At 36.4% G+C, this 22,203-nt stretch overlaps 1 protein-coding gene across 1 annotated transcript; it reads right to left on the reverse strand.

The window, feature by feature from the left end:
• Positions 1 to 1,498: 1,498 nt before the first annotated feature.
• On the reverse strand, positions 1,499 to 2,881 carry LOC139733524 (NACHT, LRR and PYD domains-containing protein 3-like). Its single transcript, XM_071644334.1, has one exon. It carries the CDS (start codon positions 2,879 to 2,881, stop codon positions 1,499 to 1,501), a length of 1,383 nt encoding a protein of 460 aa, XP_071500435.1.
• Positions 2,882 to 22,203: the final 19,322 nt, after the last annotated feature.

Below are 22,203 nucleotides of genomic sequence, written 5' to 3' on the forward strand. Positions count from 1 at the left end.
TCACACATTTCCCGGCGTTTGCACATTTCCCGGCTCCACAAGACGTGTACATAAATCATTACCTCTATACGAAATTACATCTTCAAATGTAGCCAAGGAGGTGCAACACGCGAGCTAGTACCTCCTTGATGTATTACTTGAACAATGAAGCAGTGATTTCTCGACCGAAGTCTATTTATTTTGTTGTTTCTTGTTATTGTGTATATAAGTGGGTTTTCCTGACCAAAGCATGCTGCATCTTGTGCAAGACTGCTGTCCAGGTGACCTCGGGGGAATTAAAGACTCAACAGACGTCGCCCTGGCAGCTGGACTTACTACGCATATACTGACGATAAGGAGAAGTAATGGGAGTACCATGTAAAGTATGCATTGCCTCTTTGAAAGACTAAAATAACACACCATCAGTTTCTATAGTCTGTACATTATAACATAAGGGGAACTATGGTGCTAAGTTCTTACCTGACAGTTCGAAGCCTCTGCGCCGAGGATGTTGTAGAAGTCCGTGTGAAATCGTGAGTTAGATATTGATACTTTGCTGAGTACACTCCTGGAACACATACCCTCTGCCAAGTCACGTGACACAGTTCTTCCACATTTCACGCTGTCAATATTCAATGATGGCTGGTTGGAAGGAACATTAATCGACAGGTAGTGAAAGGTAATAATACACGGAGATGGTGGAAATGTACATGCAGTTGTTTTAGGAGGTGGGAAACTCAGAGCAACTGATATAAGTTTGATACACTTAAATCATATTTTCATTTCACTTATCAGAGCTAATGAAAGAAAGAATGTTTACATAATTCAACTTGTTTTATTGTGACAAAGAGCTGAGGAGTGATACTGACGTGACTTTACCAACACTCATACTGTGAACCGTAAATGTATTGTCTCGGTCTGGTACTCTGCAGATCACGTTTGTAGTATGGCATATCCCTTCGATATAAAGCGTCTTTTGTAAAATCATGATCGCACTTAAAAAGATTTTAACCAATAGCAGTTTTAAAACTGTAACTTGTAAGGGAACGTTCTTATTTTTGGAAAAAGTTGTACTTTTACCCCAGTGAAATCATATAGTGCTGCTTCGTATGACAAAAGTGGAAATTATTTCCTAATGTTGACTCAGTCAAACTTTTTGAAAAGGCCAGTGAAACACATTTACATAGTTTACCATCAACAGAAATCCCATGGTGGCTTAGAATTTTTCAATATTTTAATTTATGTAGCGAATTTTGTTGCAACTTCATTGTGAGAGAAAACCTTCTTTTTTTTCATATGATTACATCAATGACTTTATGTTCAATTTTTTCCCCACAATTATGCGTTTTAGGACTCCAGATCTTACACCTATAATAGCAAATAATAAGTTGAGGGGTTTGTATTTAATTACACACGGGCGCGCTCACCAACACACACACAAAGATTCATACTAACGCTCAGAAATGCGTTGTTATTATGTACTTGTTTTTTTCAGCACTGTTCAACTCGATATCCTAGCTTAATCACTCACCACTTGGTTAAAGCGCATCATGAAAGCGACTCCTGAATTTGTATGTTCTGGTGAATATGATGAGAGTTGGTACTTTTTCTGTCGTTCTCCCACTACTCTAGCAGCCTCCTTGGTATGATGTTCAAACGTAGAGTTTGTATGTTCATATCCTGACCAATGTGATGCGAGGTCGTACTTTTTCCATCGTTGTCCCACTGTTCTGGCGGCTTCTTCAGTATGACATTCAAACGCAACGTCTACGCAGAAATCACGATATCGACGATCATCAGACTCCATTTGGTAAGCTTGAGGAGTACGATCCTTCGCAACATGGGGAGCAGAGTCTATCAAGCCGTGGATGATATCAAGACCGAGTTCATTCCCTAAAGCTGAGGTGAAGTAGAGTAGGTAGCGGAACTCCTGACGTCGACTAAGACATTCACTTTTCACCTTGTCGTACTTGGGCCGATCATTGGCAAATAGATTTTCAATATACAACGCTGCAATGTATTCTTGGAACAACTTGTGAGGAAACGAAACCGTTGATGCAACAAAGGATGAAATGTTGACATCCCGCCGACGCTTCCTTGGAATGACATCTGTTTCTGTAGTCAAAACACCCACGCTGCAGCATGTTTCCATGGCATCATGACACTCTCTGAATTGTTCTTCAGGGAATGAAAGATTCCTGTCCAATAAACCGTTAAGTGCAATCTCACTTATGTCTTGAATTGCCCTATGAGCTTTCTTCAATTGCTCAACAACGTTCTGATTCTGAAGATTTCCACAAGTTTTTGATGCGAAGTGTTCTTTCAAAAAAGATATCATTTCTCCAAAGATTTTCGAGAAAGTTTTCAATTCTTGCATTTTCTCTTGTTTCTCTTCACTGCAATCGTTCCACATAAGGCAAAGCATTGCACAGTAGATAGGAAATGGGGCCATGTTCGCCCGGATAACTTCATTTTCCTCCATAAAACTGATCAAACTTTCTGCACGATTATTCTTCTCTCTTATCCGAAAGTACCTCTTAATGTAAGCTGATAAATTATCCGTGTTAAATCCTTCTACGTTAAGAAACGTGTAAGCGTCAGCAAGTTCCTTTTCCATCACAAACTCGTCTGTTCTCCATGGTCGTGTGGTCACAATTACTTTGCATGACTTATATTGCTCCATTCTTAGAATGTGAATGACCTCACTGCTGTCTTTTCCACTTAATTTTCCGTTAAACTCGTCAAATCCATCAAAAATAATAAGTATTTTACTTTGATTTCTTGAAATATAGTCATCGATCTGGTACGGTTTTGCTGGATTTGAATCAGAGAGATAGGTTTTTACAATACCACCAATACTCTGATTGTTAGTGACATCTCGAAGAGGTATTAGAAACACCATGTCCAAATCCTGGAGAATCCTACCCTGGCACCAGTCCCAGGCAATTTTAGCGCAAAGTGTTGTTTTTCCAACACCCCCCTCACCCTGGATCAGGAGGCGCTTTGAAAGATGTCTATGTTCATCGTTCGTCACAAGATCGCCGTACGTTATTGTTGTCTTAGTGTTACCCTTGCTTGTTCGGTCAATTATACTCAAATTGGTATAGATGTCATCGAGTTCAACACGTTCCATAAAGTTGAGTGGTTCCACCGTGACCTTGCGTCGTGACAAACAGTAATATGCCTTCAGCTCTTCCTTGCATTTCTGTGCTTGTTCCTTTGTAAGCGACGATGATCCTTAGAAGATAAATCAATAAAGATAAAGAGAAATGATATTCATTACATATGAAAATATCCAAACGCTCACACACGCATTTAATGTATATGTGTCATATCTATATATGAATAGTTTGTTTGCAAAAACCGATAAGTTCATTTTTGACGATTTTGAAGTACGGTCTCTGTCATAAAGTAAGTGATATATTGGTCACTACATATAAAGGTACATTTTTTTTTAAGTTATGGTCAAAAGAAGCAAACATTTTCTTCTTATTCTCTCTTTTTTTACCTTTAATCTCCATTTGACAAATATGGACTTATCGGTTTTTTGCAAACAAACGCTTCATATACATATATATATATATATATATATATATATAATATAGAATCGGGCGGGGCAAGAAGTAAAATGAACAATAATACATAGAAATAAATCGTGAAAATTTTGCTTACGAAGTATAGGCTAATACAGAAGCGTTTATTTCCATTACTGTTCATGGAATTTCAAGAAGTGTCGTTTCATTATTTGACACAGGATTCTGTTTTGTTTGGTTTTTAAACGACATTAGAATGTAAAACAATTAATGAATTAATGAGCGGATACAATCGTATTTCCATACTCAGCATTAATTCTTCTTCCTCGTGAAATCGCTCTGGTTTATTTGGTCTTCGCCAACAGGGGTTCCAGCCACATCCTGAAACATGTCATGAACAATGGTAACAACATCATTGATATTATTGTTAAATATATACACATATACATGCTGCCTGGATTCATAGAAATCATGATATTTAAAGACTGATAAGCACTTATCTATAATTGAAGATCTGAATATAAGAACGACCCAAGGCCAACTTTTGGCCAAATTCAGTTTGACATGGGACATTGTAGCTTATGCATGGACTCATCTTGTGTATTAATGATAATCCTAATTACCCCCGGAAGTGCCGAAAATGAATGAGTTAGATCTTATATTAATGTAAGAATGAAGGACTTGGGTCATTCTTACCTTCATATCATAGCGCCCTCTCTCATCGCTATAGCAGAATATCATGTATATGAATCAAAGAACGACCCAAGTCCATATGAATCAACGAACGACCCAAGTCCACCACACAAAATGGCCTCTCCACAATTAATGTAAACATTAATTGTCATAATAATATATGTTCTTATTTGTTTATACAATGTTGCCTTCCCATCACAGTTAAATAGAATATTATTGGACAAATAAAAAAGATATGAAGTTTTTTTTTAGTTAACTCGAAATAGTCTTCCATGGACTTGGGTCGTTCTTATATTCAGATACTCAATTATATGTTTATCCTAAAACTCTGCCTTTACATCTTCCACTGCAAGTATTTTGTTTAATTACAAGCCTATGCTGAATACGTCACACAACTATAATGAACCAATGGTTTATCAGCATAACTTCTAACTCCCCAGAACCTTTTCTTGGGTTTAATGTTATGAAAATTGACTGCTATTCACTTAAATTTTGTAACCAACGGCTACCTACAATGCCCTCCCACACACACACACACACACATATATATATATTCACACAAGAATGAAAAAAAAAAACGTTCCAACAAAAAGTATTAAAGATCTACACCTTTTCTTGGTAGGTAGTTCGGATGTCTGTTTTGAAGATACTTTCCAACAAGGAGAAATACGATGATAAGGGTAGCAGGCAGGCCAATGGCGAGTCCAATGATGAGAGCCAAATGAGCACGTTTTCCTGAAATTTATACAAATAAACAAAGATAATGCAAGTTTTCATTCATCATCGGATTTAGAAGACAGTAAATAAAAGGGTCTATAATTATTAAAATGTTTACATTCTGTCTTATGCCTTGCCCAGTACAAAAAAAAAAAGATTTATTACACAGAGTACATTACATTGTGACAAAATCAGAATTCAGAGGACACGCTGAGAAATGGCGCTCGTTGGTGGTTTTTATTTTTGCCTTTCTTTTTTTGGTTTTTTTTCTCTCTTCACTCATCAAAATTGATAAACACTTTATTTCTTATTAGTAGACTTTATAAGCGTGTGTGATAATGTTAGTTTACTCAAAATGTCGTATCAGATTATACTGTGACAAAGCTAAATCTGAATATTTGTTTAGATATCAGAACGTGTTTCCCTGATGTGATTAAGATCGAACAAAGAAAGTGGAACGTTTCACGAAACCTGATACATATACAGGCAGAACAGTGATATCTCGGGTCGACGTTCCATTCAGGGCGTCACCAGTAGCCATGCACATGAAGGTTTGCTCTGTACCATGCATAGCTGACACAGTGATTGTTTCGAACCTCTCGTACGTGCCGTCAGAAAGTGTGTTCTGGTGTGAATCCACGGAATTCAGTCTCTTTCCCGACTCCTCGGTCCATAGCATGGAAACATTAGGTTTGAATCCAGTCACGACACACGTGAGGGTAAAGGAAGGGTTGTTGGAGGGAGACTGGTATGTACACCGGCTATGATGAGATTGACTCTTGTCATCGCATTCCTCGATTGTATGTCTTGACGCCATCGCTATGAAATGGAAGAATAATTTTTGGTATGATAAATGTTTTGTATTCGAATTCCAATTTTTAGGAAATAACTAAAATGATTTTCGGACTTTATCCTAATTTCACATAAAGACGGTTATACATCAGCAACATAATTTACTATTGAACATAAATGATACTAGGACCTGAAGAATGTTCAGATTAATGGACATTTAAAACCCAGAGGTTGGGTATATTATCCCATTCTCCGAAATTTGAACACAAAAACAAAAGAAATATGATTGAATTAATATCAGCATATCACACGATATTCGAACCTCACCCTCCTTGTGCATGAGAACTGAAGACAGCTTTCCAGTATCTATCTTTTAGGATTTGTATTATATAATATTTTATCAAGCGTTCGCTCGCTCCGCTTCGGAAATATTGTAAAAACGACTTTAACCATGGTTCATGAATTATGTTGGCAACGTGAAATACCATACCACTCATACTAGTATACCTGATATAACACTCGCCAATCAGCACCGTCAAATTAAACCTATTCACAAGAAAAAAAATGTACTTTCTGTATTGAGTGCGGCACCGAGCCGTTTCGTGTTTTGCACCGTCCCTCAAGTAGGGAATAGTACCAGAATCAAGATTCTGCTGATATCTTTGTTCTACTTGTTAAAATCATGGCGAGGTCGGGCTGTATGCTAACAAGTTAATGTGATGCTATGACAAATGATTTTCATCGACCTTTCGTTGTTGTTGTTTTTTTTTCTTCCATTCATTTAACTCGTTGTCTTACTTACCTTCCTCGGTCCCCCCCCCCCCCATCACCAACATGCCGTCGAACTCATGGAGGTGACTTTTTCTCCTCTAAGGTTGTCTTCTACTAAGTCATGACATGATGAGAAGAAAATTATATATAATTTATAGGTAGATTATTATAGTATTACTTACAACTCATCGTCAGGAAGGTAGAATTGTCGAAATTCTCGTGACTCTTCAGCTCAACCTGACAATAGTAACGACCCTCATCTGCGACCTCCAACTCGCTGATGACGAGGCTGAAGTTTTGGTCGATGTCGAACCGCTCCTCCGAGCTCCGAAATTCCCCAACAGCGAATCCAGCCTTGATCGTCCTCTGCTGCTGACCTAAAATTCCCTCCTTGGACCAGAACACTGCTAAAGGCTCCTCCTGGATAACACACCTCAATCGGATGCCGTGTCCTCTCCATCCTTGAACGTTGGGGGCAGTGCTTACCACTGACGCTACACAACGGAAATTTCAGCAAAGTCAACCTGTGTCATTCTATGCCTGCATGAAGCTACATACACACATAATACACATCCCAGTGTAGTCTCGTTGTATACATCCTACCTGTCTTCATGACCTATTTTTGCCATCAAAGAAATCACAGTATAATTTATGTTAATGATGCGCCATTCTGTTCAGCATAACTTGCAAGACAAAGCCGTTCATTTAATCTGCGTTTTACGCGCTTTCAATAAAGGTTTTCTATTTTTCCGCTGAAGTATAAATGATCCGCAGATGAAAGATTTTTTTTCCACATACGTGTTTTGTAATTTAAAGCCGTAATCGAGTTTACTTTTACAAACAAGGCCAATGGTTAGTAATCTGAGAGAAGAGATAATAACAGGCAATTCTAGTGCCATCAGAACAGCCAATATGCTGACCTTTAAACTTTCGAAACACTGTGTTTCTCCCTCCTTATCTCGAATCGAAGATTATTCAAAAGATATTTACAGTATTATTGTTACATTAACATTTGAAACTCTTTCCATAATGTGAATTAAGCCAATGATGTCCTGAATGGGAATTAAGAATGTCGTCCAGAAATATTCTGACTTGAGCGAAATGGTAATGGAAGGTGAATTCAAACTCAAATCATCAACGTCGTTATTCTCCTTTGAAGCACAATAACGAGTGCTGTCATGAAAGTTCATTGATGTAATCCTCTTCAGTCCCTTCGTTCAGGTCTATATTCACAGATCAAAATACAAATGTAGATCTGATTCCTTAGGGATTTGCGATATTTAAAATGTAATGAGCATGTAGATGTACATAAGTTTGTCGTCCTACACGTAAAGATGATCCCTTGTAAAGCATTCAAGGAACACCTTTATTGGTCAAGTTGATTTTGTGCGCACATTAAATCTAGGAAAGAGTTTAAATACGATACTCTGGTATACATGGGCCTACGTTCAGGGGCGCACGTCACGAGGTCGACATCCACCAGTCATACAGTTCACGAGCGCGAAATCACATGCACAATCATGCGGCTAGTGTGTGTATGTGTGTGTGTGTGTGTGTGTGTGTGTGTGTGTGTGTGTGTGCATGCAGTGTGTGTTCTTTCTACAGTAAAAACACTGAGACATAATATCATTTACATTTATTTTGAAAGTGCATCAAAGAGAAGGAATTGTGGCAAATTATCATTCCCAGTGTGAATTGAATTTAGAATTTAGAAGAACGGGAAAATATGAATTGGGATGTTGTTCATACAGGACCTCTACATCCGGAAACTCGGTAAAAATGAAAGGATGGAATACAATTACATTGATGATTAAATATACTTTACATTTAGCACGCTCAGTAGGAGACGTACAAAAGTTGAATGATTTTATGAAGTATTTTAGGATGTGTAAAGAAGAAGAAAACAAAATAGCGATTAAAAGAGGAACAGTTGTACATTTGTTTAAGTTGGAATATGATGCATGCCGAGGATGACATTTTATTTTCTTTTCTTTTTTTCTGTCTTGATTTTGAAGAATCTGCGAGTTATTGTCAAATCATTGGCGGTTTTTTTCTCTCTATTATTTCTACTATTAGCACATCACTTTCACATTATGATTAGGATGTGTTGTGGTGTGTGTGGTTTTTATTTTTGTGTGTGTGCATGTGTATGTGTTTCCCGCAAAAATGGCCTCTATTTCTTTTTTTTTGTTGTTGTTGTTGTTGATAACATGGAATATGCCCCGTTCGTTTTAAGAAAACTATCATGTCCCCGTTTTGCTGGCACCTGCGAGAATATAATATGTCTGTTAAAAAAAAAGAAATCAAAAAGCGGATTTCGTTTCTTTGGTAAAAACAGTTACAATGTAAGTTTGACATTATTTTGCACATTGTTTATATAACTGCATGTTGTCTTTGTATAGTGCAAGATTGACATAATTTTGTACAATGGTGTGTATAATGCAGTTTGACTTTGCATAATGTTTTGTTTTTGTTCCTGTAAAAGTAAATGTTGTGATATGAAATTGAATGAAATTCGAACAAAGAAGCAAAAAAAGTGTATGCAGTGTTTGTGTTTGTGTGTGTGTTTGTGTTTGTGTGTGTGTTTGTGTTTGTGCGAACACGGAGGTGTCATCTTCCTATGAGGTGCGAGTGTAACTAATTGTGTGTGTGTGTGTGTTTTCCCCTGTCCATCTACCCCAAAAATCATTTTTGTTTTGCTTCCATGTAAGTTCCCCTCACATAATCTTACCCATCTAATATGAATGCAACTCACTTTTAGAGTGATTCACAATTGTTTGGTGTCATGTAATATTACCATGGTCTTCATTTTATAGTGAATTTATCATAAACATGTCAGCTTTTCAAATACAACACTGTATTTTTGTAATCTTTATTCATTAAGTGAAAATGAAATCAAAAGATAAAAAAGGTCCTGCAGCTGTGCGGTCTACCTAGCTACACGAGGCAAATAAGGCCCACTGTTTAAGTACAAGACAAAATAAAGGTCATAAGCTTGACACTACCAAAAAAAAAAAAAGAAGAAGAAGAAAAAGAAAAAATACACGAGCTGAAAATAATATCATGCGGCATAATTTACGAGGTGTCGAGATCATGCACTTTTTTTTTTCAATTTGAAAAAAAAAAGAAAAAAGTCGAGCTCATAAGCCTAGCACATGCCTAGTGTCAAGCTTATAGGTTTTATTCTCTGAGTTTCTAGCTCATTTCTCGGTCCGTTTTACTGAGGGGATGTACACAGATTCCCTTTACCTAAACATTAATCAATTCGAACATTGTCGAAAGTGAGATAGGCTAATTAGTCAATCCTAAAATTTTACACTGCTGTTCGTTTTCCTAAGGTTCCAAAGGTTCTGAAACCAAATACGTTATTCTGCATTTTAACTAATCAAGAAATGAAGTAAGGTTTGTTATCACGAATTAAGTTTCGTTAATTAAAAAATGACATCAGGTTGGCTATCTGTGATAACCTAAAAAAGAATGAGCGTACTATATCAGGAACTGTTGGCGTAAGGCTGCGTTCAATAGAAGTATTCGGTATTCGGTATTCGGGCACCGAGTACACCACCACCCGCACCGTCAACTCACCATCCCATGCAGTGAGGATTTCTTCCTCCTACATCCCAGCAAATCTTATTAACAATTTCTATAAACTGCATTAAAATGTCAGTCTACATGCTTATTTTTGCTAAAGGACAAATCAAGACCAAAATTGTCATTATTTCATAAAAGAGTGACGGTATACGCTGCAAGAAAATCGAACAAGCTCGATTCCCACTTTGCTATACTATTCGCAGCTATTCGGTACTTTCGAATAGTGCCCTCTTATGTGAACCGGTGTGAGGAAATCCTATCGTTCGATTCAAGCTATTCGCGTGCCCTCGAAAAACGAGCCCGAATACCCGAATAGTATACTTCTATGTGAACGCAGCCTTACGAACCTTATTTTGTTTCCGGGTATTTAAAACGATCTATCAACCTCGGGATAACCAGTCCTTTCTTTTTTCATTTTTCGGGTTAAAGAACGTTCGAAACAGCAAGCCTTGTTTCAATTTCGGATAAACAAACCTTCGGAATTATGAGCCTTACTTTTTTTTTCGGTTAAAGGAACCTACGGAGTAGGGATCCTTATTTCATTTTCGGGTTAACGAACCTTCGGGAAATAATGTTTATCGTTTTGGTGTGCAGACTCTATGGCTCGTGGGTTGCAAGACTCGTTACGGTGTAAACTTTAAGACTTATGGACCTCTTTTTCAAAGTATAGCTCGCAGGGCTTTATAAATATGACTCGTGGATGTCTAGCTCTTGTGATAAACTCTTCCTTTTCTCCCTGAATTTTACAGTAGAGCGGTGACTATAAATTATACAGATATTCATACACGTCATATGTCGTGATTGATTACTTTTCACAGTCACGACAATTAAACCATACACCGTGATTACATTCCAGTCCTCGTCTGAATTTGCTACGTCTCTTGTTGGCTGTATCAGTTTCGACACAGTTTTTATTGATAGGCCCTATACCAAGCTGAATTGAGTGCAGGGCGTTAGAAATAAAGTTACACCTACCTTTTCCATTGTGGCCACAGAGCACAGCAGCCAGTGTTAATAGGAGAACGAGGTCGTATATTCTATCCATCACAGACTGTAGTCAAAGACCGAGAAAATCCTTGGAAAATAAGGTGAATTTACTTTTTGATCGTAATGTCCAAAAAACTGTCAAGTAAACAGTGATCATGTTTTTTTTTAATGGCGATATTCGAACACACCCCAACCAATGCGCCCTGATCCGAGACAGAATTATTCTTCAATGAAATGAGTGCGTAGAAGTGAATGTGACGCTCTTATCGGGCGCAGCCGTTTGCTTGCTAATACATAGATGGCATACAGCATACTATTGACACAGTTCATAGGAGACATAGTCCAAAGTTCAACGAGGGATAGATTTATCCCTTTGCTACCATCGTGCATGACAATGGCTTTGTTCAAAACATTCACATTTTTTTCGCGCTCAAAGTCGGACCTAACGTAAATACAGGACTGCTAAGTACAGTCTTCAATTCAGCGCATGGCACTGCAGCATGCATTGTATTGGCTATGATGAATAAAGTGGTGCAGGCTCAAACACTTACAATGTAAATGTCATGAATGTACTCGCAGTGTATACGGTGTCAGATCCTATCTGGCGAAATAGCAGTATTTCATCTGAAATCAAATCATAATTATTCCCGCCCTTTACAACACTCACTGTGTTACCCACTTCACCCATGAGTAGCGGGTACTTTTCAAGGAAGTAGACGTAATAGCATCACATGATTTTATTGACACCCAAATCAAATGGCTTTTGAGTTAATATACCAGTTGAGATAATTACTACCGCGCACAACATTGGGTTTTCTTCGTAGTTTAGCGTTCATGGTTATGACGTTTGGTGACGCCAGTTCTACCATCGTATATCGCCATCATTGCGGGGAGGGGGTCTTCTTCTTTAAAATGCACCTATAATGCGAAAGACACGCTTGAGTCGTTGTTGCTAAAGATTTTAAATACAAACAAAAAAAGATCTAGAATATCAAATTTGAGACTTTGCATATTTGCAACTGCCTGATATTGACGGTGCTCCTCATTATGTTATATCACAAAAAGACACAATTTACCCTCTTAACACGTCATTAGGTGTACATTACGAAACAGTTAATTTAGCTGTATAATTTGATTGATTCGTAACTTCATTTATCAGGATTTTAAGGTGAAAACTGATTGTCCTCTGCAAATGAAATGTGAAACTTTGTTGACGAACATATGCACTTATGCAATCCAAAATGATATGTAAATTTAGATGGCCAGTAAATCGATAAATAAGTGTAGTGTCTCTTTTTAATAGGTGTCCATTTCGTCTCTTTAATACATCATTCTGGGTTGTGTATCAGTTCGACATTGAATCATGAATGAACTATATATTCTAAGTTCAGCATTGCTAGGTGGAAAGTGGCCTTTGGAATACAACTGCTGCAGTTAATGATGTCAACTGAATGTTCCATTGTATCAGCTTGATGACCTTTGTTTTTCTTCAGTAACTTAAAAAAAACTGCGTGTGCCTTCGTCCGTTGCTTTCGAGCTACTCAGTGCATATCAGAAAAAAGGTGATCCAACTTTAGAGGGTTACTACTTCATAATATTTTGTGTCAACTAGTATGGAAAGTGCAATTGTGGTTGTGAGGGAAGGGACACTCTTCCTCGTTGCATTGATGCCTAATTATGTGAACATATGCCTTGCATAATAATGAATGTCTATCTGAATGAATGAGATCTGTCACTGATGAAAGTGATCAAATTAACAGGTATTGTTGTCCACTATGGTGCCATATGGAGTAGTCTCCTTATCAAGCCATTACAACACCAAATCTTTAAAGATTCATAACTTTTGCATCGATTATCCAATTTTCCTGAAACTTTTAATGATGTGTTCTAATAATGTTGCTGCTTCCACTCACTTCACGTTGTTTTTCGGGTTTTGGTTTCCTTCAAAGACAGTATTGGCAAATTGCAGTAAGATGGCATTGATCGAGCTGAAATCAAAGCAAACATCATGAACACGTGTTTGCAGCTGAGTGTAATGCCTATAATAGGTAGGCAATACGCCCTCTCTCTACCTGTGAGTGTTCGATAACTACAATGCAGAACAACGTGTAGAAGATGCAGCATCCAAGCAGAAACTGTGTGAAATAATAATTACACGAAGGACATGAATGGCCTAGAGTTTGCATTAGCGCGAAGGTAACGGACTTATTTTGTACACAATGATCTACTTTGCGCAATAAAATGGACTTTGTGCTCATTACAGCGTTTAAACAGAATCAACCAATGACACGTCTTAAAAGTATGCATATTATAACCTTATCTCTACTATACAGAGCTTTATAGAAGTCGCGGCAGTCAGTGGTCAAGTGATCACACGGCATAAACTAATCTATTATTAAAGGGTTTACTGTCTACTTATACTAATTCATTCCATGTTCAATTTGACTTACGGTACTTTCTATTATGATAACATTAATGCCTACCCGAAAGAACAGTGGGTGATCTTGTTTGATAGAAAATACAACGTGACAAAAACGTAGAATTATTAGACTAAAAGAATTTTCATGAAACAATATAAGAGTCCCCAAATTTTGTGGTTGGAAAACAGTTGGAATACAGAAACAGGTTATAAACAAACTGTGTAAGATCAGTTGAATACACATGGAGCCCTTTGTTCATAAGAGTAGACATATTATATAGTTTGATTCCATAGGTTAAGCTGCATCTCCTCGAAATGTAAAAAGGTTAAATGTAATATCTACCCTAAATGTATTATAATCTTTAGCCCCAAATGCAGGGTCGATTATTTTTCATGCGATTAAAAGTATCCTTTTCGGTCGATATTACATTTTGGGTTAAGATCTGTAGTTTTCAGGGTGGGTATCACATATCAGCATAGAGTTAAAAGTTAAAAGGCCTACATTTACGGGTTAACGCTATACCTACATATATTTCATTTGAGATCGACATTACAATTCGGGTCAAATATAATTATCTATGAACGATTATTTCATTTAACGTTAAAGGGTATACTGCTCACTGTATATAGCTTGACTTTGGTTATTACATTTAAAATGTTGCCTCGTTTTCACAGTTAAATGGTTTATTACAGGAATATTACATGTAGTTCTTTAGGGTTAAACGTTTTTTTTTTTTTTTACATTTAGAGTCTGTTTTACATCAGACGATTTTTCACTCTAGGGTATAATGCACATGCCAGATAATTACATGACAAGGGGAATGACTATGAATTTCACTCCCATGACTGATATCTGCAGATGACGAGATAAAGCAACAATCTCCGAATAACAAAGGAAAAATATCATGGTTGAGAGCAAATTAGTTTGTATGTCAACATCAGCAAACTAACAATAATCTAACAAAGCGCACGCATACACAAACTCATTTGCAAATATATATATATATATATATATATATATATATATATATATATATATATATGATTATATATATATATATACATATCCCTAGTTGGCACCTTAGGGAGACATATTGGGGGGAAGTGTCTTCATTAGGGAGACAACTGGTCATTAAGGAGACAATTTTCGTGTCTCCATTGCGTAAATTGCCATTGAACATGTATTTTAAAATTTGCATAAAACAAATGGAAATGTCTTCCAAATGACCCATCTAGGAGTATATATATATATATATATATATATATATATATATATATATATATGTAGATCGTAAACACTTTACTATCATTGCAATGTTATCAATAGGGAACTGAAAAAAAAAAATGACGGCTGTCAAAAAGGGGAAAAGAACTAGATTTACTAACCATCCGCTTCAAGAATAGCGACAGAGAGAGAGGGAGAGATGATGATGATGATGAGGAGGAGGAGGAGGAGGAGTTCTGGAGGAGGTGGAGAAGGAGGAGGATAAAGAAAAAGATCAAGAAAAGTTGTCATTAATTTCGAGTATAGTTACAAGTTGTAAATATTCGTTTCCATTTGCATAAAGTCAGGATGTTGAAGACCCCAAGCCATCCAACCCAGAGTCATGTTTACGGAAACTTTATAGCAGTACTGCCATTATCTCCGACCGTCCTCTGACGACAATTTATACATGATGCAAGTTCTTTTGTAATACATGGTATTAGTAACGAATCTTCTCAATGTTTGACTGGGAAATAATTGTTGAATTTGATGACACCTCGATCAACAATTCAGAGTTAGCCCTTTCTGCACATAACATGCCACACGGTGATGTCAATCAGGTTGTTTGTAGGCGATTTTCCCATTACTTATCTTTTTTTTTCAACTAATAATCTTGACCATCTGTCAAGACATTTAAATCATTAGTAACTAGCAAACCAAATCAACCCGAACAAAAAAAAAAGGATAAATGTCTCTTCTCATTTATTTTTTTGTTTGTTTGTTTACTTACTTACTTACTTACTTACTTGGAGTTTACTTGGATGTAGCGTTGCTTATTTATTCTGTGTTCTTCGTTGTTGTTGTTTTGTTGTTGTTGTTGATGATGATGATGATAATGATGTTGCTGTTGTTGTTTTTCCTGTAGCACTTTCAGAATGGATTGACACAAGTCAACGGTTAGGCAATTTCAACGACGTGCTACACCAATGCCTTGTCGGGAAATTCACTGCAAGAACTGGATAGCGCCATCTAGCGCTTCATACCGGTTAAATGTCCTCTCAGTTCTGCAGCCTGCTGCACCATGGACTAATAGAAAAGAATACACAAGATTGGAATTGTTTCGGGATCCAACTAAATGCATGCACATAGAAATCAAAAACATCTTTTTTTTTTCTTTTTTTTTCCTGGGAAAGAGTGAAAGAATGATTAGCTATTTTTTGGTTTGCAGGCTCCAGTAAGGATATATTGCATGGAAGGTGTTACAGTTTGAGGCCATAGCTATAACAAAGAAAACATAAAAAGAAGTTTGCTTTGAATACCATTTATGAAGTCTTTGAAAGGACTGTTGAATAAAGAAAGTTATGCATACGCTGTCAATTTTCTCCGTGAAAGAAGAGTTGTTTGTATGATTTACACAGGCCTAGGTTCATTCATTTCATTTTCATTTTATTTAATTCTCCTTTTTTCCAACAGAACACAACACAGTATGAATTAGGTTATTATCACAATCGTATACACACAACTTGGAAATGATATCAAATGATACAATAATAAAGTTACATATATATGCATGTATACCCAAAATAATACAAGTCTATGTTTCAGTTGGACAAAAAAGGAGAACTGAGAGGTCCACTAAAAAGCAAGCTTGTAGATTGTGAACCACTCAAGAAACTCTAACGAAATACTTATTTGTATATGCTTAACACACGTATAATTTAAACAAGACGGAACAAAACAGGAGACACACTATAACATGACACGACCAGACAGAAAGGTGGAGAATGGAAGGAAGGAAGGAAGGAAGAAAGAGGGTGCCCACACGCTGATCAAGGATACGAAAGAGGGAATTGAAGAGGGAATTGATGAGATGCTTTAAACAGCCGGTGGTTGCATACAGCCGTGAAAAGAATATGATGGCTATTCCATGAATTAATGAGTTCAGAGATTAATTGATTGATGGTTGGATAATGAACCCTGTGGTTGTTGGGACTTGGTTAATAAAAACGAACATCAGAGAGGGTTTAACAGAAAGGATTTCAACTTACGCTTAAAGGAATACAAAGAAGGAGAATTTTTTATTTCACAACTTAATGAATTCCAGAATATAGGGCCTGTGTATATAATGTATTCTGAGCCAATAATGTTCTCTGAAGGGGTAGATGAAACTCAGTAGATTGTCTGGTGGGATAATTATGGAAAATTGGTTCCTTGTAAACATTGAATTGAATATACAGGGAAGTGCATTTGTGTACATTCATTTATATAAGCTAAATATGTCATATAAATAATAATAATATTCTTCCAAACATTACAATAATCATTATGAGAATGGGTTATCTTTTCAGAAATAAGAAAGATGAAATGTAGTTTATAAAAGCTATAACCCTATTTAAAGAAAAAAAGGAAGACGGAGACTAGAAAGACAGGGAAAGAGCGAAGTGAGGTGAGATAAAGAGGATGGGAGGGAGTATTTTTGTTTTGCTTGTTTTTTCATTGTTCCATATTCTACATTTCAACAAATACATAAAACATAACATCACAATACAAAAGCCTGGATGAATTGTCAAGTACAGCTTATAAGACAATAAAACATGTGAAATATGAGGAATTTACATAGAAGCATTGCTTGTAGGGTGTAGATTCCCAGATGCGGATGTGAGATTATTTCTTACTTGGTATATGTAATTAAAGGAATGACAATTTGTGAATTGGAGAAATATAAACGCCGAAAAGTAAAAAGAAAAAAAAAAACAAAGAAAACAATGTCCGCGGCACAAGACTTCTTTAGAGCTGCATGATTACCCGAGCGAGGTACAAGTCAGATGCAGTGTACAATAGCAGAGATACTAAATGTGTACAAAGGAAGTTCAGGAGATAATACAGAAATCACGAGCGTGGCACATGTTACATAATCAATAATGTCAGTAATGTGAAGTATGAACGGAGAATGTCGAGGAGGATTGAAGAATAGCTATAGATATAAAATTCAAGAAAACTAGTTTAAGTTTATGCTGAAATGAATAAAGAGACTGAGATTTGGATTTTGGACAGTATAGCAGAGAGAAGAAAGAGAAAAGAAACAGAGGCATAGTGGGAGGGGCAGACAGCCAAGAAGAAGGAAACAGACGAAAATCGGAATTGACTGGAGGGATAATTAAAGCATGAAGATAGTAAGAGGGAGAAAGAAGAAGAGAACAGAATAATGAGAGAAATTTGTACAACTAAAGGGTGTGTACAGTTCTGGTTGAGGTGCGAATTAGCTTTTAACATTTTGCGAGATATTCAGAAACCACTCTATGAGATGTCAACGAGGTAAATTTATTTGACGAAAGTCGGGTTTCCATTAGCTGAGATATTTCAAAAGAAGGTGAAAAAAATCCTAATATAAAGCGTTTCCTGTCGCCTTTTATTATTATCACTTTTTGGAGATCTCAGCCATTTGAAAACCAATTGTCATCAAACAAATCCTTCTTAGAATTACATGCTCTTTCATGTCCCATAAGAGAGTTTCTAATTGTCTCACTTAGGAATGTTCAAAACATGAATCCCCACCTCAGCCAGTACTGTAAAGTCCCTTTAAACTGCAATTGAATACTTGGGATAAAGAGATTTTAGAGGTTACTAGTAAACCTGTTAATGTATAAATATGCAATTTCAATTTTGAAAGCAATAGATTCCTTCAAAGCAGAGGACCCGGGGTGACAAAAACTCAAAACCCATTTTGTTTTAATATATATTCTATGGTTATGTGATTAATTTATAAGTATCATATTTTGTACACATACAATATGTTAAGATAATTTATTTTGTGACATCATTGTATGATAGTGTGACACAAGTTTGTTGCATTTTTTTTGTCTGTAACTTGTGTCTCCTTATTCCAGGAGACAGCCTAGGAGTCACGTGTTACATTGTTTCTTGACGTAAAAAAAAATGCTAAAGTACATGTATACAATTTATATGTTTGTGTGTGCGGTGTAAAGATATGTGTGTATACAATACAAAGTATTCAGGTATCAAAAATCACTAGTCTATCTGAAGACCTAAAAAGCATACACGCACACACACATACACATAATATTATAGACACATTATACATACCACACATGTCTGCATTACTTTTTCATATTTCAGCAACATACGTAGAAAATCGAATCAACATGACCTAGATTTTGACAAAGATACATTTTGCTTTTATTTTGATTATATGAAATGTTTACTCAGATTTCAAAGACTATGCATGTAGAAGTGTATAATCAATATACTAGAAACATATCACAGTTTTCACTTGACACAGCAGTAAAAATAACGTGATTGTCAAATAAAATTCATATCAATATCCTACAGTCCTTACAAGTATCATAAATCACTGGTTCGTCTTTTTGTTTCATAACCAAGCTCTTTTTACTTAAATACATCAAGAATCTCCCACAATCATTGTACAACTTTGTACAGTTATACTGTTTCTTATAGAAGTGCTATAGTGTTCTATAGGGATGTTATTCCACTTTCAAAGGAGTGAGCCCATCCCCGAAGCTGGATCCGAAACTATCAAAATGGAAGGCACCCATGTGACCTTCAAGAAACAGAGAGAGTGTCCACTCAACTGTATCATTACTGTTTGTAAACGCGGCATAGATAAGATGTTCAAATATCATTACAAAATGAAGTATAATATACATTGTAGGCGACAATAGACCGTATCAATGCGGTATCTAAGAGCTGTGAGTTAAAACTGGCACATTTTAAAGCATTATTTGTCTCACCACAACAATGTTCATTTTCTGAACACACGGCAGCCATTCATGTCGAAAGACAGTCTAAAGCAGCAATAATGTTATCATATTTTTTTCATGCATATGCGGCTCTATTTCAAACTGTCTTGCAACGAAATTAATCATACCACACTTAAAACAATCATCTGTTCCAAATTTATTTTCATTACTTTTATACGAATATTTGTCCGGGTGTCATTGGAGGACTTTAGTCAGTTATGACTAGAGGGGAGACAATGACAATATTCCCGGTCCTATGTGCCAAACAAATGCTGTTCCGAACTGTTTGCCAAAGATCTTATGTGCAATGTGATACTAGTATATAATCGTTATGTTCTGCCCTCGTTCTTCAACGTCGCCAGCAAGTATTACATTTTTTTTCTTTCAATTTTAACACAAAATTCCTCTCTTCAACAATAATTCGAATATCTCTTTTCAGTTGAAGTCACAATACTGTACAAAACCAACAACAACGACATCACAACAAAGAATATAGAGTCAATAATGAATTTAGTCCGTAATAGATTTCCTACAACGTTTGAGTAAAATAGGCATCGCAATTGCATATTTCGTAAAAGAGATTTCTTAGAGTTAATCTACAAAGTTTTACGATGGAGTGAGTACAGGATACATGTTTACATAGTTACGAGCGTACGTACTGTATTCGGGGACAGCAATGTTTTTCGTAGTAAGTCTACTGGCAGTGCATAATAGGTCTTCATCCGAACAAGTTGCTATTCTTCACAATGTAATAGTTAAGATCGCTGTGTGTGTGTATGTGTGTGTGTGTGTGTGTGTGTGTTTGTTTGTCTGTCTCTCTGTCTATGTCTGTGTCGTGTAGAACTACAGAACTTAATTTTGATAGAAATAAATTTAAAAAACACCGGATGGAATGCCGATATTCACCTTTGATAGCATAACAAATCTGGTCGTCCATCCATGTGGTCTATACAAGGTATAATCATGTCATTACTATAATTCAACATATGAAATTCAAAATATTCTGTTCATGAAGCAAAGTAAGAGCAATTACAGAAATACACCATAAAAGACTATGAGACATGAGTCCCATATGAGAAGTATATTACAGATGCTCTCATACATAATCAAAGGGATATCCATTCCTATTCATACAATCATCATTATCACTGACACTATTTACATAAACTACGCAAACAATCCAAAACAGCATACATGTAGTTAATGACATGTTTATAAATCATGATACCATTTTTCCTTGATAAGCTGAAGTAATAAAACAAAGAAATAGCTTGCTATACTCGCTACTCACTCAGAGTGTGCGTATTGTTTCTTTTTGTAGTATACCTGTACTCTTGTTATCTGTATCCTGAAGCCCATTAATCATTTTTTCGACTCAAATACAAAGTATTTGGAAACAAAACATTACAAAGAGGGAAGAAGAAAAAACAAGTGGAGCAAACACATGAAACAGAGTTGTTTCTACAAGACTGATCAACAAGGATCATGTTGACTTGATCGGATTGATTAGATTCGAATTGAATTCGTTCTCCTACAGGAGTGTTAACCCACTCTCAAAGGAGTGAACCCAAACCCCGAAGTTGGACCGGTACCACATCAAAATGGAAAGCATACATGTGGGCTTCAAGCCCCAAGGACAGCAAGGATGTCCACTCAACTGTATCATTAGTGTTAGTTAACGCGGCATAGATCAGATGTTCAAAAATCAATACGACATGAAGTATTATCTACAGAGGGCGGTAATCTCACCGTATTAATGCGGTATCCACGAGCTGTGAAGTAAACCTGTCACATTGTAATGCGAAATTGTCTCACCAGAACAATATACACCTTTTGAACACACAATAGCCCTACATATCGAAAGACGGTCTAAAACAGCAATAGTGTTATCATTTTTTTTTTCATGCATATGCAGCTCTATTTCAAACTGCCTGAAACCATTAATATGTCCTGCAACAAAATTCATCGTACCAAACCGAATACATTTTTTTTTTTACGCCAGCGTCTATAACAACGACAATGGTGACAACCAAAACCAATCTAATCGAATTAGTTTTTATTACACGAATATTTGTTCGTGTATCATTGGATGACTTTTGTCAGGTATGACTAGAGTGTAAACAATAAGATATATTCCCGGTTCTATGTGCCAGAATGATATTGTGCCAAAGCTCCTATGTGCAATACAATACATCATCGAGGTGTAATGCCCTTGTTTTTCAACGTCTCCGTATTACAAGGTTTCTTTTTTTTTAATTTCCTTTGTTAACACAAAATTACTCTCTTCAACAGTAATCTGAATTTCTCTTTTCAGTTGAAGTCGCAATATTGTACAAAATACATAAAACAAATGATCAAGAGTCAATACGAAATAATTCTAAAATAAATATCCTACAACTTAGGAGGAATATAGGCATCGCAATCACATATTTTGTAACAGAAATTTCTAGACTTAATCTATAGGTTTTTCGACGGAGTGAGTATAAACAGCATGTTGATGTACCTGCGTACGTACCTTATTCGAGGATAGCAATGGGAATCTTAGTAAATCCATAGACGTCATCCAAACAAGTTACTATTCTTCACAATGTAATAGTTATGAACGTCGTCGTGTGTGTGTGTGTGTGTGTGTGTGTATGTTTGTGTGTGTGTGTGTCTGTATATCTGTCTGTGTCTGTGTCGTTTAGTATAGAACTTGATTTCGGATGGATTGCCAATGTTCACCTTTGTCAGCATGAT

This window comes from Diadema antillarum, unplaced genomic scaffold (genome assembly GCF_040938485.1).
Source record: "Diadema antillarum isolate AM-2024a unplaced genomic scaffold, OU_Dant_1.0 seq00000481_RagTag, whole genome shotgun sequence".
In the NCBI taxonomy this organism is placed as follows: Eukaryota; Metazoa; Echinodermata; class Echinoidea; order Diadematoida; family Diadematidae; genus Diadema; species Diadema antillarum.